The sequence below is a fragment of the Rhodotorula graminis genome, assembly GCF_001329695.1.
Source record: "Rhodotorula graminis WP1 unplaced genomic scaffold RHOBAscaffold_19, whole genome shotgun sequence".
Lineage (NCBI taxonomy): Eukaryota > Fungi > Basidiomycota > Microbotryomycetes > Sporidiobolales > Sporidiobolaceae > Rhodotorula > Rhodotorula graminis.
Genome location: NW_017264946.1, coordinates 158,658 through 173,169, shown reverse-complemented (window position 1 = coordinate 173,169; position 14,512 = coordinate 158,658). Strand labels below are relative to the sequence as shown.

At 66.9% G+C, this 14,512-nt stretch overlaps 7 protein-coding genes across 7 annotated transcripts; 3 read left to right on the top strand and 4 right to left on the bottom strand.

Moving 5' to 3' along the window:
* Positions 1-6: 6 nt before the first annotated feature.
* Positions 7-961, top strand: RHOBADRAFT_47482 (uncharacterized protein; the record flags this gene model as incomplete). The annotated part of the gene is made up of 3 exons (XM_018414990.1): positions 7-207; positions 277-765; positions 842-961. 3 exons carry the CDS (start codon positions 7-9, stop codon positions 959-961), a joined length of 810 nt encoding a protein of 269 aa, XP_018267827.1.
* Positions 962-3,049: 2,088 nt separating this feature from the next.
* On the bottom strand, positions 3,050-4,981 carry RHOBADRAFT_65758 (uncharacterized protein). Its single transcript, XM_018418768.1, has 9 exons — positions 4,918-4,981; positions 4,672-4,743; positions 4,070-4,322; positions 3,957-3,993; positions 3,766-3,880; positions 3,509-3,690; positions 3,381-3,409; positions 3,229-3,256; positions 3,050-3,163 (listed from the first exon to the last, which is right to left on the bottom strand). The coding sequence occupies exons 1-9, from the start codon at positions 4,960-4,962 to the stop codon at positions 3,136-3,138; spliced, it is 789 nt and encodes a 262-aa protein (XP_018267826.1). The 5' UTR covers positions 4,963-4,981; the 3' UTR covers positions 3,050-3,135.
* A 313-nt stretch (positions 4,982-5,294) lies between these two features.
* RHOBADRAFT_30700 (uncharacterized protein) lies at positions 5,295-6,608 on the bottom strand. The gene is made up of 6 exons (XM_018412919.1): positions 6,571-6,608; positions 6,190-6,371; positions 6,022-6,108; positions 5,806-5,941; positions 5,468-5,654; positions 5,295-5,340 (listed from the first exon to the last, which is right to left on the bottom strand). The coding sequence occupies exons 2-6, from the start codon at positions 6,279-6,281 to the stop codon at positions 5,324-5,326; spliced, it is 519 nt and encodes a 172-aa protein (XP_018267825.1). The 5' UTR covers positions 6,282-6,371; positions 6,571-6,608; the 3' UTR covers positions 5,295-5,323.
* Positions 6,609-6,669: 61 nt separating this feature from the next.
* On the bottom strand, positions 6,670-7,677 carry RHOBADRAFT_56395 (uncharacterized protein; the record flags this gene model as incomplete). The annotated part of the gene is made up of 2 exons (XM_018418326.1): positions 6,670-7,225; positions 7,584-7,677. 2 exons carry the CDS (start codon positions 7,675-7,677, stop codon positions 6,720-6,722), a joined length of 600 nt encoding a protein of 199 aa, XP_018267824.1. The 3' UTR covers positions 6,670-6,719.
* A 104-nt stretch (positions 7,678-7,781) lies between these two features.
* Positions 7,782-10,044, top strand: RHOBADRAFT_56394 (uncharacterized protein). The gene is made up of 6 exons (XM_018418325.1): positions 7,782-8,291; positions 8,396-8,405; positions 8,482-8,532; positions 8,602-9,627; positions 9,755-9,801; positions 9,905-10,044. The coding sequence occupies exons 1-6, from the start codon at positions 7,839-7,841 to the stop codon at positions 9,956-9,958; spliced, it is 1,641 nt and encodes a 546-aa protein (XP_018267823.1). The 5' UTR covers positions 7,782-7,838; the 3' UTR covers positions 9,959-10,044.
* A 174-nt stretch (positions 10,045-10,218) lies between these two features.
* RHOBADRAFT_30696 (uncharacterized protein) lies at positions 10,219-12,895 on the bottom strand. Its single transcript, XM_018412917.1, has 12 exons — positions 12,716-12,895; positions 12,596-12,656; positions 12,375-12,526; positions 12,143-12,298; positions 11,950-12,061; positions 11,685-11,867; positions 11,393-11,622; positions 11,266-11,304; positions 10,949-11,189; positions 10,798-10,862; positions 10,657-10,715; positions 10,219-10,467 (listed from the first exon to the last, which is right to left on the bottom strand). The coding sequence occupies exons 1-12, from the start codon at positions 12,775-12,777 to the stop codon at positions 10,421-10,423; spliced, it is 1,407 nt and encodes a 468-aa protein (XP_018267822.1). The 5' UTR covers positions 12,778-12,895; the 3' UTR covers positions 10,219-10,420.
* A 922-nt stretch (positions 12,896-13,817) lies between these two features.
* Positions 13,818-14,239, top strand: RHOBADRAFT_2736 (uncharacterized protein; the record flags this gene model as incomplete). The annotated part of the gene is made up of 3 exons (XM_018412788.1): positions 13,818-13,952; positions 14,035-14,109; positions 14,177-14,239. Coding segments are annotated over 3 exons (273 nt in total), but the record flags the coding sequence as incomplete, so codon positions are not given.
* Positions 14,240-14,512: the final 273 nt, after the last annotated feature.

Genomic DNA, 14,512 nt, shown 5'->3' with positions numbered 1-14,512 from the left:
GCCAACATGCACAGGTCAAGGCGACCCAGCACCGCGCCAGCACCCTCGCGCACCCGCGCCCTCGTCGCGTGCCTCGCCCTCGCCGTCCTCGCCCTCTCGCTCCCTCAACCCGCCTCGGCCGCCGCCGCCCTCCCGCAGGGCGTGTCCCCCGCAGGCGACTACCTGTGCCGCATCGACGCAGACTGCCAACCCTGCCCACCACAAGAGGTGCGCCCCCTCTCTCTCGCCTCGCCTCGCCGACTTCCGCCCCCGCTCACCCTCTCACCTCCCGCGCAGCTCGACTCGCCCGTCTGCAAGCTGTGGGGCAACCGTCGACCTCTGAGCTGCATCCCGCGTCTCGCCGCACCGGCGCGCCACAACCTCGCCGACGCCGACCCTCCCCAATCCTCCTCCTCCTCGTCCTCCTCGCCCCGGCCCGACTCGGCACGGCATCCAGCCTCAACCCCGCCAGCGCCCGCCGTCGACGCCCACGACAAGCCCCTCTCGCCCGCCGAGCAAGAGCTGCGCGACGTCATCGACGCAGGCCGCCGCCGACAACGCCGCTCGCCGCCTCTCGACGGGCCCGGCGTCGTCCTCGTCGCGCACGACTCGCCCGAGTGGGCCCTCGCCGCCCGCCTCGCGCGACGAGCGGGCCCAGGAGGCGGCGAGGACGGCGGCGACGAGGCGCTCGAGGGCACGACTAGGGGCGTCCAGGACGTGCTCCACACGTGGGAGGCGTGCCCAAAGGTCCTCCGCCAGGAGTACAACGACTACTTCGAGTTCATCGTGCGTCCCGCCCTGTCTTCTGTCCTACTCTCGGACTCAGGTCTTGACCTCGCACGCTCGCGGCCCCGCCTTGCAGATGTGCAACGTCGCGTTCGCCGTCGTCGGCGGCCTCCTCCTCATGTACCGCCAGCGCACCCTCGCCCTGCGACAGTTTGGCCGCCTCGCCGCCCGCATCATGCAGACCGAGATCTCGTGAGCGCGCCCGCTCGGCGTCGTCCTCGTGCGGCTTCGAGCGGGGCGGTCGAGGGCGCGAGGCAAGCTGTGTTTCGGGTCGTCTTGTTGTACTTCTTTCCTCGTCCTCTCTGCGACGCAGCTCGGTCGCGAGATCTCTCTCGAGCTCGAGCTCTCTATGAGCGCGGACTGATCGAGTTGGACTCGGAGAGCGAGAGCAAGAGCGAGAGCGAGAGCAGCGGCCGTGGCCTCGCGGCACGAGGAGCGCGAAGAGCAAAGTAGCTCGCTCGACGGCGCGCGAGCACGGTGCGCTGTCGGCCAGAGCTCCTCTCCATCGATGCTCACACGCTGCGGCCCGAGAAAGAGGTGCGGCGAGAGCTCGAGGGTCGGGATTCTGGTTTCGACCGCCGGCTGGAGGGGAGGCGGAGTGCGAGTACCAGCGCGTACCAGCAAGTATCCGCATCTTCCGAATGTGCCCCACATGAGCCGATGCACCTCGACGCCGCAAGCTGCGCTGCGTACGGGCCTTCTCCTCGGTCCCCAGACGCGCAGACGTCCTCAATCAGCCTTCCGAGGGATCCCGAGAGCTGTGCGCCCCCGCCTGACGATGAAGCGCTGCGCTCGCGGCGGTCCTCGACTTCGCTTCGAGCCCGAACGAGGTGGACGAGGCACTCGCGTGAGCCGGGTGCTTGCGTTTCCCTTCTCCTCGGCTCAACAGACATGTCGGCAAGACCGGGAGCGAGCTTTGCCAGGCCGCTCGAGGTCGCCCCACGCCCAACTTTCCGTTGCCGCCGAGGAGGAAGGTCGAGGACGTGGTCGCTCGCGCAACATTCCTCTCCTTGGACCGGTACCGCTCTCGTTCGACGTCGTACGACGCGCCTGCTCGAGAGAGAAGCCGTCGCGGAGCCAGGTCGCGAGGCGCGAGCGCACGACTCTGCGCTCGAGAAGGAGGACGAGGAGGAGAAGGTCGCTCTCGAGCTCGCAGTTCTGCTCCTCTCGGGTTCGCTTTGCTCTCGGTCGCCCTATAGAGACGTATGGGCGAGGATCAGGTCCAGCCGAGGACCCTCAGACGAGGACGCGCTCACGACTCTGCGCTCGAGAAGGAGGACGACGAGGAGAAGGTCGCGCTCGAGCTCGCAGTTCTGCTCTTCTTGGGTCCAGCTGGCTTGTGGTCTCTCACTCCTCAACCCTTCGAACCGTAGCAGCCAGACTCGCCATGAACGTCCCGGCAGAAGCAAACGCGCGAGAATCGCTCAAGCCTCCCTCCCCTCGAGTCGTTGTAGCACGTGCTACGACCTTGCTACGATCCCCTCTTCTGCCCCAGATTCGGTCCTTGCGATTTAGGGACAACGGCAGCAGGGATCTCGAGCCGCACTGAGCACATTGTCGGTCGACAGAGAGCGTCAGGGAGCAAAGAGAGAGCAGGTCCAGGGGCGGTCCGAGCGGGCCTTCCCAAGACGAGAGTTGCCGAGGAGGAGCTCGCAGCTCTGCTCCTGTCGGCTCCGCTTTCTTCTCGAACGACTTATCGAGACGTATGCTCGAGGATTGAGCCAAGTCGAGGACCCTCAGACGAGGTCGCGCTCACAGCTTTGCGCTCGAGAAGGAGGACGACGAGGAGAAGGTCGCTCTCGAGCTCGCAGTTCTGCTCTTTTCGGGTCCGCTCTGCTCTCGATCGCCCAATCCAGACGTTCACTCAAGACTGAGGCCATTCCCTGCGACGAAAAGGGAGTTGCGCACCCTCGGCGTCGCCGTCGCAGTGAGGAGCGACAGGAACGCATCGCTTCTGAGCTCGCGACGCCAGGCTTTCAGGGCTTCAATCTCGCTCTATCGTCAGTTCGAGACGTCTACTCGAGCTCGACGACCGATCGGCGACCCTCGGGTGACGACTGTCGCCCGACTTTGCGCCGAGGAGGAGGACGGGGAAGAGGAGGAACGAGCGCCTGCAGGTCCTCTCGCTCTCTCTCTTGCGGTCGACCCTCTCTGCGAGTCGTCGTGCACAGGGCTCATGAGCGTGCGAGCCCAGGTCGAGAGCGACCGAGGACCGAGCGCTCCGGGGAAAACTTGGTGCTCGCGCTCTCTCTCTCTCTCTCGCGCGAACGACGACGACGCTCGATGCTGGGGCACGAAAGTGGGACATTGCACAATGAGAGACAGTACGAGAGGTAGAGAGGGGCACGCGAGAGGGTAGACGAGAGCCGCTCAGGCCTGGGCCATGGCCTGCTTGAGGCTGCGAGCGACGAGGAGAGTCAGTGCAAGTCCTTTTTCCGAACCCGGGAAAGGGGGACTATATACCGAGCTATGCTTTGGGCTGGGTTGAGGCCTTTGATAATGAGCAGGAGGGTCAGTAGAGCTCGAGGAGGGACTCAGGGGGCGAGGAGGGAGGCCGGGAGGGTCCGGCGACGCTCGAGGCCGCCGACGGCGACGAAGACGACGCGAGGGCTCACCCTTGGGGCACGTCTTGGTGCAGTTGAAGCTGTAGGACATAAGAGAAGGAGCGTCAGTCGCTGTGAAGGAAAAGGGAAGGCCAAGGAAGGAGGAGGAGGGGGAGGAGGGGCGAGGACGGTCGACGCACATGGTGTGGCAGCGGTACAGCGAGAACGGGTTGGCGAGCTTCTCGAGGCGTGCCGCCGTCTGCGTGTCACGCGAGTCGGCGACCCAGCGGTACGCCTGCATGAGGACGGCCGGGCCGAGGTACTGGTCCTGGTTCCACCAGTACGACGGGCACGACGTCGAGCAGCACGCGCAGAGGATGCACTGTGGGCGCATGAGGAGTCAGGAGGGGATGCGTGGGAGAAGGAGAGGGAGAGAGAGAGGGAGAGCGGGGCGCACCTCGTACATGCCGTCGAGCTTGAGGCGGTCCTCCTTCGACTGGAGGTGCTCCCGCCCGTCGGCCGGCTTCTCGGCCTGGAGGTACGGCTGGATCGACTTGTACTGCTTGTAGAACCTGTGGCGAGGGGCAAGGTTCAGTCAGTGAGGCCCGGTCGAGGACAGGAAGAGGCGAGAGGAGGGGAGGGACGCACTGGGTCATGTCGGGCACGAGGTCCTTGATGACATACACTGCGCGCACGCAAGCACGAGAGCTCGTCAATGCCGTGTTGCTGTCAGGAGAGGCGAAAGGAAGAGCGGGACGCACTGTGCGGCAGGGGGTAGATCTTGACGTCCTTCGAGTCCTTCTCGATGCGCTTGAGGCACGCGAGCGTGTTGACGCCGTCAATGTTCATGGCGCACGACCCGCAGATGCCCTCGCGGCACGAGCGGCGGAACGTCAGGGTCGGGTCGAGCTCGTTCTTGATCTTGAGGATGGCGTCGAGCACCATGGGCCCGCACTTGTTCATGTCGATCGAGTACTTCTGCAGGTACGGCTTCTCGGCGGGCTTGTCCGGGTTCTGCATATGGGTCGCAATGGGTCAGCGCGCGCGTTCGAGAGAGCGAAGAGAGTGTGTCGTCGCCGGCGACGAGCTGGCGGCCGTCGCGATCGCGCCCTCCTCCAGCTGCTCATGCGCACGCCAGATGCCGCGCGCCGCCCTCGTGGTTCCGTATCGACTCGCACCGTGTGCCGTACCCCCTCGAGCGACCTCCAGAGCGAGTCGGACGCGAGCCGCGGTTCGCCGCCGTCGTCGCCGCCCATGACAGCTCGACGATCGAGTCCTCCCAGCGCGCCCGTGCGCCCGCCCCTGCCACCTTGGCCGCCCGAACGAGCGCGTTGCGAAATGTCGAGAACGAGGCGAGGCTCACCCAGCGGTAGATCGAGAACTCCTTGAGCTGCTGAGGCTTCGAGTCGGCGACCGTGGCGAGGGCGCGGACATGCTGCACGGGTGCAGGGGACGAACGAGTCAGCTCGTGTGTGTTGCAAGGTGCAGGCTGTCGAGGCAGTCGTGGTGCGCGTGGTGGCGCGGGAGGTCGAGGATGAGGACCCGGTCGGGCGAGAGCAGTCGAGGATCGGGGAGGAGGTGCGCGAAGGGGGAAGGCGAGGGGACGTACCTTGGGTGCGGCGCGGGCAGCGCGAGCGACTGCGGGAGTGAGCATGGTGGTGTGCGAGCTGGCGATGAGCTGGCTTGAGGTGGAGAGGGAGAGGTGTGAGGCGGGCGAGGGGAGGCGGAGGCGTTCGGCGCGACTTGGGCCAATCGGCCGCGTCCGAGACGTTCACAAGTTGGCCACTCTCGTCCCTCGCTCGCCGACGACGCTTTGCCGGTCTGACTCCAAGCTGCACCTCGCCAAACTTGCAACAAGCAGCGAGGCAGACCACGAGCTCGCCCGGCCGACCTCGTCGCTCGCCGCTCGCACAGCGTCACGATCTCGACCGGCCTCGAGCCTCTCTCGCTCTCTTGACGACAGCTCTCCTCGCCACAGCGCACTCGCTCGAGACGACAGACTGCAATGCACTCGTCTACAACTCGCCGCACTCTGCAGAGAGGAAGGAATGTCAGCTCTGGTCCGGCTACTTCGCCCTCCATCCCTCGCGCGCGGCGAGCAGGACGACGGCTCGACGTGCGAGAAGGAGAGAGGGACAGAGAGAACGAGTGCGACGCACCCGTGATGCTGCACGTCAATTTCGGGCGGTTGTTGGGTCCGGTCGCAATGTTTTCGACCTTGCGCACGACGAGCATCGAGTCCTGGCCGACGACCTTGCCAAACACGACGTGCTTGCCGTCGAGGAACGGCGCCGGGTCGCACGTGATGAAGAACTGGCACCCGTTTGTGTGCGGGCCCGAGTTGGCCTGCGAGAGGGAGGGGCAGGGCAGGGTGTGGGAGGAGGGGGCGGGGAGGGGAGGGCACGAAGGGCGAGGAGCGAGGTGTCAGTGCGAGGATCTACCCGCCAGCCCTAGCCCTCCTTACACCCACAAAAAGAGAGAGAGAGGCGAGACGCACCATGCTGAGGAGCCCGGCCTGGTCATGCGGCACCTCGAACGCCTCGTCCTCGAACTTGGGCCCGTAGATGCTCGTGCTCCCCGTCCCGTCGGCGTTGATAAAGTCGCCGCCCTGAATCATGAAGTGCGGGATAACGCTGCGGGGTGTCGTCGGGGGGGCGAGACGGTCAGTCAGCTGTGTGTGCGGAGCGCGAGAGGCAGGGTAGGAGGGACGGACCGGTGGAAGATGGCGTTCTTGTACCCGACCGGGAGCGAGTTCTCTCGGTGCTCGCCCGTGCAGAACTGCCTAAAGTTCTCGGCCGTCCTGTCCAGTGTGCGACTTGGGCATTAGCTCGCGCGCCCTGGGTCCGCGTTGCAGGCGAGACGAGGAGAAAGTGGGACGCACTTGGGCACGATGTCGTCAAAGAGCTCCATCTTGATGCGGCCGGCGGGCGTCTGGCCGATCGAGATGTCGAAGAAGACGACTGGTCGGGGCATGGTGCGGGCGAGGGAGGGCTTGGGACGAGGTCAAGCGGGGCGAGGACGAGGAGCGGGGAGGGCGAGGTCGAGGGAGGCGAGAGGGGAGTGCTGCGGGTGCGGCAGGGGGTCAGTACACTGTAAAGAAGGTCTGGGGGCGGCTACTCGTCAGGCCTCGGCCTGTGCCGCTCGAGCTGTGAGGTCCTCGAGTCGCTCGAGGTGATGAGGCGCGAGGCGGGCCGGCGAGGGCAGGGCGCACACCGCTGCCGCGCAAGGCGGACTCTCAAGATATGCTGGAGAGTAGACGGACCGGTGAAAGCTCGGCTTGCGAGGTCGGTCGGGAGAGATGCGGCCGAACCGAGGTGCAGCGCCTCTCTCAGCGCCTTGTCGAGCAGGCTCTCAACGGCAGCACGGATTCTACAACAATACAGACAGTTCTACAGCTCGTGACAGCACGCTCTACCGCCGGCTGAAGCTCCGCAACCGCTCAATGACGGGCATCCCACCCGACGCCGCCGCCTTGGCCTCGCCTCCCTCCTCGCTTCGCTGCACCTGCGCCTGCGCCGGTGCAGCTGCCGCGCCGCCCTGGCTCGACGCCTTGCGCCGCCCAAACGGAAGGCTGAAGGCCCTGCGGCCGGTGGGCGGCGCGGGCTTGGGCTCGCTCGGCGACGGCGACGGCGACGAGGGCGCGACGAGCCGGGTCGGCGGTGCGCTGGGTCGTCCGAGGCCGAGGCTGAGCCCTGCGCCGGCACCTTCGGAGAGGGCCTTGGTGTGCGCGGCGTGGGGCAGGTCGTCGGTCGAGGAGGTGGCGCTGTGGAGGACGGGCTGGAGCGTGTGGGCGGCGGCGGGGGTGAAGCCGGGGCTCGTGGCGGCGCTCTTGAGCGACGACGAGATGGACGAGCGACGCGAGATGCTCGACGGGGTGCGGCGGATCGTGGGCGTGCGCTGGTGGGGCGGTGGTGCGGCTGCGGCGGTGGGCGTGAGAGGGGCGGTGAGGGGAGGAGGAGGAGGAGGAGTGGGTTTAGGTGGGGGTCACGACGACGGGAAGGGGAATTGAGCGGCGAGGACGGGCTCGGTGGGGAGCGAGGGAGTGCGCAAGGCAGGGGTGCGGGGTTGTGGTGGCGGCGAAGGTGGGAGGGAAGGTGCCGGGGTCGAGACGAGGGGTGGGGCGGCTCGAGGAGTCGAGGTCGACGAGGGCGACAGGCTGCGACGCGAGTTGGGCGTGGATCAGTGAGTGTGCGACGGTGAATGGGGGAGAGTAAGGTGCGCACCTCGTACTCCAGCTCGAGGCGGTATCGTGGTCGGCGGGAGCGGGACGAGGACAAGCGGCGCCCTCGTCGCTCTGTCGGTGGTGCGAGTAGGTGCGATAGGTGGCGATGGCTCTGGCCAAGGTGACCGAGCAGATCAGGACGCTCATCGCAGTGTGGGCGGGGCGGGCATGGCTTGCGAGAGTCTCGGAGACGACGAGCTGCTCTCGTCCACGCGACCCTCCTCGCCTCGGACCACGTCGCCCCTGTCCAGCTGGGCTAGACCCGCCACCGCTACAGCTCTCGCCGTCCACCCACACCCGCACGCGCCATGGTCGCAAACCGCGACGAGGCGCTGCGAGCCCTCGCCATCGCACAGCGACACCTCGACAGCGACAACTACGACTCGGCCATCCGCTTTGCGACAAAGTCGATCCAGCTCGAACCCACACCCGAGGCCCGCAAGCTCCTCGACCGCGCTCAGCGCCTGCGCGACGGCGGCTCCTCCTCCTCCGCCTCGGCCGCCGCCTCATCGTCGGCCACCTCGGCTCGACCCTCGGCCGCCTCGACCTCGCAGCGCACCACCACCTCGTCGAGCTCCACAGGCGCAAAACCCGCCCCGGCCGCCGCCGAGGAGCCCGCACAAGCCGCGCCCAAGCAGTACACCTCGGCCCAGCTCGCCGTCGTCAAGCGCGTCCGCGCATGCCGCACCACGAGCTACTACGAGATCCTCGAACTCGAAAAGTCGTGCTCCGACGGCCAGGTCAAAAAGGCCTACCGCAAGGTGCGCTCCCACCTCCGTCCCCTCTCTCGTCCTCGCCGTCCGCGCAACCTCGCACTGACCGGGACGCTCTCTTTCCTCCTCTCCCCACCTCGCCCCGTATCCAGCTCGCCTTGAGTGCGTCTGCGGCCTCCCTTTCTCTACTCGCGACGTCACACTGACCCTCCTGCGCCCCGGTCTCGCTCCCCTGCAGGCCTCCACCCGGACAAGAACCTCGCGCCCGGCGCCGAGGACGCTTTCAAGAGTGCGCCCTCGTCCTCTCTCTCTCTCTCTCTCTCTCGTACACTTCACTGACGACGCACGTCCACCACAGTGGTGTCCAAGGCGTTCCAGGTCCTCAGCGACTCGAACAAGCGCGCCATCTACGACCAGACGGGCAGCGACCCGGACTCGCGCGGCGGCGGCGGCGGTGGAGGTGGAGGCGGCGGGTTCGCGCGCTCGCCCTTTGCCGGCGCAGGCGGCGGGCAGTACGGCGGCGCCGACGACATCTCGCCCGAGGACCTGTTCCGCGCCTTTTTTGGCGGCGGCGGCGGCGGGTTTGGCGGCGGCGGGCCTTTTGGCGGTGGGGGCGGTTTCCAGTCGTTCGGTGGCGGTGGCCCGTTCGGCGGGACGACGTTCCAGTTCTACGGGCCGGGCATGGGCCGGCCGCAGCAGCAGCGACGACCAGGTCAAGGCGGCGGCGCAGGACGAGGGCAGCAGCAGCAGTCGTCGCCCTGGGTCCAGCTCGCGCCCCTCCTCCTCTTCTTCGCCCTCTCGCTCCTCTCGCAGCTCCCCTCGTGGCTCTCGTCGGCCTCGTCGGCCGCGCCCGACCCGTCGTTCGCGTTCGAGCCCCGCGCCCGGCACGGCCTCGCGCGCGACACGCTGTCCGGCACGCGGTACTACGTCGACGCCGACGAGTGGAGCCAGCACCCGCTGTTTGACGACGTCCTGACCGAGAACGCCGACGTCGTCGAGCGGGTCGTGACCGGCGCGGGCGCGAGTGAGGGTGCGGGCGCGGCAGGAGCGCCGGTGGGCGCCTTCTCGAGCTCGGCGGAGCCGGGTACGAAGCGGTGGAAGCGCGACCTGGCGGCGCACCTTTCGTCGCCGACGAGCGCGACCGCCGCCCCCGTCGCCGAGTCGTCCTCCCCTTCCTCCTCCTCCCCTTCTCCCTCCTCCACTTCACCCGACGCCGACGCCGACCCCGCCGCCCCTCTCCCACCCGTCCAGCTCCGCACGCCGCACAGCCTGCTGGGCTTTGAGCGCAGGGTCAACGAGGCGTGGGTCGCGAGGCTGCAGAACCTGTGCCGCATGGAGCTCAACCGGCGGACCGACGGCCTCGATCGCGCGAGGGGGTTCCTCGGTGCGTCTCGAGGTTTCTCACTCTCTCTCGCTTTCACGGTCGCCGTCCCTCGACGTCGCTCCCTGAGCGACGCTCGAGGGTGGATGTCGAAGAACGGGTCTGACACTCTCTCCTCGCCGTCTCGCAGGTCTCGGCGCCGACCATGCCCGCATCAAGGAGATCCTTGACACCAAGGTGCGTCCCTCTCGTCCTGCCTCTCTCCCTCTCTTCTCCCCGTACCTCGCACTGACTCCCCCTCCTCCTCCTCCCCTTCCTCCCCTCTCTCGCACCGCCGCAGCTCCCCAACTGCGAGGCGCTCAGCAAGATACCCGGGTACCGCGTGCAGTATTAGAGCCGGGATCGTGTGTCGAGCGCTCGCGAGGGCCGCTCTTGTTCGTCGTCACCCGTGTCGTTATCGCAACTCGCAGTTGGACCCCACCTTGGCCGAGCGCGAGGGGAGAGCGTCCGCGAGCGAGAGACGGCGAGAGAGCGAGCGAGAGACGACAAGATAGCGAGCGAGAGAGACCGAGCAAGTCGACGGAGGTAGAGAGACGCAGAGCGAGAGGTCGAGGAGCTCGAGGGCCCGAGCGGGCGCGAGACGACGGGACCTTGGCGGCACGACCGAGCTGAGTTGCATTCATTTTCGTCTAGGGATTCCTTCTTTTTCTCGACACAAGAGGCAGTCACAGTCACAGTCCAAAGCCCCGTTCGTCTCGCCTCGTCTCGCTCGCTCGCTCCCGCCTTCTCTGTACATGCTGCCCTCGCTCGTCCTCGTCCTCGACGGCTCACGCCGCACAGGTCGAAAGAGACGCGCTCAGACGTGCGTCGCGAAGCCGGCGTCGATGCGCGCCTTGGTCATGGCTGTGGGTGGATCGGCGAGCGAGAGAGAGGGAGAGAGGGGGGCGGGTGGAGAGGGCGAGGTGAGAAGGAGGAGGAGAGGGAGAAGAGGAGACGAGAGGGTCAGTGACGTGTGCCGGCACGAGGAAGGGAGATAGGTGGGCCCGGCGAGAAGGACGAGAAGCAAGGGAAGAGAAGGACGGGGCGACGCACCGGCAATGACGGCCGCGCCGACGCCCGAGCCGTCCTCGGCGTGGTACGTCTTGATGGCACTGCGAAGCCCTCACACTCGTCAGCTAATGTCCCTCGTCGAGCTCGAAGAAGCGACATGAACAGTGACAGAGGGCGACGCACCGGCCCTTCTCGCCAAAGATGTCGACGACGCCCTCCTCGAGGCGCTGCGGGAACCCGGGGTACTTCTGCTCACGGCGACGAGGACGGGACGGGCGCTCGTCAGGCACGGGTCACGGGTCGACAGAAGGAAGGAAGGGAGCAGGGGACGCACGTTGTACAAGCTGCCGTCGGTCGCGATGCCGATCGTCTTGCCCTCGGCGCCGACGTCGTCACCGTCCATGAGGCCCTGCTTGGACACGAGGGCGGCGATGCCGCACGCCGAGAGGCGCGCGGCGCGCGTCCCGATGAGGACGGCGAGGCGGCGCATGAACTGGCGCTCGGCGATGGTCGTGTCGAGCGAGAAGAAGTGCGCGAACAGGCCGGTGACGGTCAGGAGCTCGTCGGTCGGGTCGCTGTAGGGGTGCGAGTGGGAGTCAGGGGGGAGATCTCGGGGCAAGAGGAGAGAGAGAGAGAAAGGGGTGGACGGACGACTCGATGAGCGAGAGGAAGGCTGTGTCGAAGACGAAACTGTGGGCCGCGAAGCTCCCGTAGGTCAGTCACGGGCTCGAGGGAGGACGAGAGAGACCAAGAGAGAGAGAGAGAGCGGTCGACGCACGGCTTCTCGACCTTGTACGTCTCCTGGCCGAGGAACAGGATGCCCTCGTCGATCATCTCGCACATGATGAGGCGGAAGATCTCGCCGAGGTAGAGCCCGGCAATCATCTTCTCGAACGCCTGCTCGCCCGGCTTGTTGCTCGTCTCGTCGATGTGGATGTCGTACGACGTGCGCGGCAGGTGCTCGTGCGTCGTCGAGTCAAACGCGCCCCACTCGCAGTTGATGGCCATCTGCGCGAGCCAACGAGTCAGTGTCACGTCCACCACACACCGAGAGAAAAGGAGGGACGCACGAGGGCGTCCTCGGGGAGGCCGAGGTCCTTGATCTTGGGGATGTTGCCGACGCGCTCCATGTAGGCGGCGTTGCAGCCGGTGCCAAAGATGACGCCGACGCGCGTCGCTTGCTCGACGTAGGCCGACGCAATGAGCGTTCCCGTCGTGTCGTTGATGAGCGCGACGAGCTTGACGGGGACGTTCTGCGGGGCGCGCGCAGGGGGAATCAGTGGGTCCGTCCTGGACGAGGCGGCGACGGAAGGAGCGAGAGAGCGTGGGACGCACGTATTTCTCGAGGCCCTTCTTGAAGAGGGCGGCACAGTCCTCACCCTCTGCGCCCGGCGCGCCGAAGCCCTTGGTCCACCGAATGAGGACGCCGTGGTCGATGCGGTCCTGCCTGCGCGCGCCGGGCAGAGAGCGTCGTCAGTACCGGCGTCGCCGCGACGAGAGACAGAGAGTCGAGAGAGAGGGGACGCACTCGCACGGGTACGAGAAGGTGAAGCCGACAGGGATGGGCTCGTCGAGGTCGACCTTGCCGTCGTCGTCGCCAAAGTGGTCCGAGACAAAGTTGTCGAGGCACTCGGCGCAGAAGTCAAACAGGCCCTGGGCGTCGCTCAGCTTCTGCTCCTCGGTACTGTGGGGCATGCGAGAACGAGGGTCAGTGGGCCGTTGGGCGAGGAGGAGGAGAGGAGAGGGAGGGCGAGACGCACAGGCGGTACTTGGTCTGGGTCACCTCGAACTTGCTGTCGCCCTCGAGCTCGACGAGGCAGACACGCAGGTTCGTGCCGCCGAGGTCGACGGCGAGGTACGAGCCCTTCTCCTGGCCAGTCGGCCAGCCAAAGACGTAGGTCGGGAGCATGGGCTGTGTGCGAGGCAACGAGTGAGACGGGTTGCGGGTTGGGTCGAGAGGAAGAGGGAGCGGTAGACGTACGACCTCGTTGCCCTTGGTGGCGAGACCGCGGTCGAGGACGTCGATGAACGAGTCGACGATCCTGAGAGGGAGGGGGTTCAGTTGCAGGTCCGGTTGCGCAGGAAGGGCGGGAGGACGGACATGCGCATGCGCTGCGGGGTGATGGTGAACTGCTTTTCGAGTTTGGCGAGGTACTCTGCCATGTCCTTCTTGGCGGCCGAGGGGAGGTTGGTGTCGTCCTGGGTGCGGGTGAACTGGAGGCGGCCGGCCTCGCTGCGCCTGCCGACCTCGGAGACGGAACCGCGGGCATTGCGCGACGAGCGGCGGAATGAGGTGCGGGCCTGGGTGTGGGCGAGGGGTGAGCGAGTGTGACGCCGAGGGGAGGGGGGGAGGGTGGAGATGAGATGAGGGGATGGAGCGACGACGCACCTGGGTGTTGAGGTCCGAGGTGCGAGGGATCGACATTGTGGTGGAGGTGGTGCTAGGGCTGTCTGTGCTCTGTCCAAGGAGCGAGCCGGTGAAGGGAGAAGCGACGACGTCGTCGGGGCTCGGGGCGAGGCGAGGGTCGGGGAGGCCCAGCTTGCTCGTCGTCTCGCTCTCGCCTCGACCTGCTGCAGCTCTCACCGACACCGACAACAGCTCCCTCACCCTCATGGCAGTACGTCCACCTTTTATCCCTCCACGTTTGTCCCCTTCCTTCCTCGCTGACCCTCTCTCCTCCTCCTCCTCCTCCTCCTCGCTCCGCTTCCGCCCACCTTCCCCTCCCCACCCTCCAGCCAAAGCAGAACGCAAAGGCCACCGCCGCAAAGGTGCCCACCTCGACCGCGCCTCTCAAATCCCGCAACCCGGCCTGACCCGTCCACCCTCCGCAACAGGCCCGCAAGGAGGAGCAGGAGCAGGGCAAGAAGGCAAAGGTCGCCCAGGAGAAGGAGCAGCAGGAGGCTGAAAAGTGGGGGCAGGGCGCAAAGGGCAAGGCCGCAAAGGAGTCCAAGGCAGAGGCTGCAGAGGCTGCTCGCGGTCCGTCCTCCCTCGACCTCGCACCGCCCCTTGTCCTCGCGACTGACCTCGCTCTCGTCGTACACCCACAGCCCGCAAGGCCGAGCGCGACCGCCTCCTCGCCGAGGAGGAAGCCTCGCAGCCCGCCAAGGTCAAGGCCCCGCCAAAGGCCGGCGCAAAGAAGGCCGCCCCGCCCAAGGCGCCCGCCATCCCGACCTTCTCGACCTCGGACAGCAACGACGGGCCCTCGTCCTTCAGCGCCTCGGGCATCGACGACGCCCTCGACGCCCTCTCGCTCGCCACGTCGCGCACCGACAAGGCCTACGTCGGGTCCCAGGCCGCAAAGATCGAGACGCACCCGGAGCGCAGGTTCAAGGCGGCCGTGCGTCCCTCTCTCCCTCCCTCCCTCGTCTTCTCTCTACCTCCCGTCCCTCTCTGACCCTTTCTCTCGTCGTTTACCCCAGTTCGAGGCGTACAAGGAGGAGCAGCTTCCGATCCTGAAGAAGGAGCACCCGGGCCTGCGCCTCAACCAGTACCGTGTGTCCTCTCTCGCTTTCGTCCCTCCCCCTCTCCCTCCACTGACTCGTCTCGACACACCCTCTAGAGGACAAGATGTACGAGGCGTTTAAGAAGTCGCCGCAGAACCCGTTCAACCAGGCGCACATGGCTCGTGCGTCGCCTCTCGCCCCTCCCTCTCCGTTCTCAAGCTCAGCGACCTGACGAACCTCGCCTCGCTCAGACAACGCGACCAAGGAGGACAAGGTCGAGGCCCTGCAGAGCCAGAAGGCCGAGATCGCGCGCCGGTGCGTCCCCTCTTTCTCCTCTTCCCCGGCTCGATGAAGGCGCTCACCTGCTGACCCCTCTCCTTGCCTCCTGCTTCTCAGTCTCGGCAACTAGACCTCTCGTCCACCTCGTCGCCGTACCCCTATCCCTCGCCGCATC

Coding starts and splice junctions, on each gene's coding strand:
- RHOBADRAFT_65758 (XM_018418768.1), bottom strand. CDS start 4,962: ATGCTCACTCCCGCAGTCGCTCGCGCTGCCCGCGCCGCACCCAAG. Junction 4,744..4,917: donor CTGCCCGCGCCGCACCCAAG/GTACGTCCCCTC, acceptor GCACCCGTGCAG/CATGTCCGCGCCCTCGCCAC. Junction 3,410..3,508: donor CTGTACCGCTGCCACACCAT/GTGCGTCGACCG, acceptor TATGTCCTACAG/CTTCAACTGCACCAAGACGT.
- RHOBADRAFT_30700 (XM_018412919.1), bottom strand. CDS start 6,281: ATGCCCCGACCAGTCGTCTTCTTCGACATCTCGATCGGCCAGACGCCC. Junction 5,942..6,021: donor AAGAACGCCATCTTCCACCG/GTCCGTCCCTCC, acceptor GACACCCCGCAG/CGTTATCCCGCACTTCATGA. Junction 5,655..5,805: donor AGGCCGGGCTCCTCAGCATG/GTGCGTCTCGCC, acceptor TCCCTCTCGCAG/GCCAACTCGGGCCCGCACAC.
- RHOBADRAFT_56394 (XM_018418325.1), top strand. CDS start 7,839: ATGGTCGCAAACCGCGACGAGGCGCTGCGAGCCCTCGCCATCGCACAG. Junction 8,533..8,601: donor CGCCGAGGACGCTTTCAAGA/GTGCGCCCTCGT, acceptor CGTCCACCACAG/TGGTGTCCAAGGCGTTCCAG. Junction 9,628..9,754: donor TCGCGCGAGGGGGTTCCTCG/GTGCGTCTCGAG, acceptor GCCGTCTCGCAG/GTCTCGGCGCCGACCATGCC.
- RHOBADRAFT_30696 (XM_018412917.1), bottom strand. CDS start 12,777: ATGGCAGAGTACCTCGCCAAACTCGAAAAGCAGTTCACCATCACCCCG. Junction 12,299..12,374: donor ACCCAGACCAAGTACCGCCT/GTGCGTCTCGCC, acceptor CATGCCCCACAG/TACCGAGGAGCAGAAGCTGA. Junction 11,623..11,684: donor GCCTCCCCGAGGACGCCCTC/GTGCGTCCCTCC, acceptor TGGCTCGCGCAG/ATGGCCATCAACTGCGAGTG.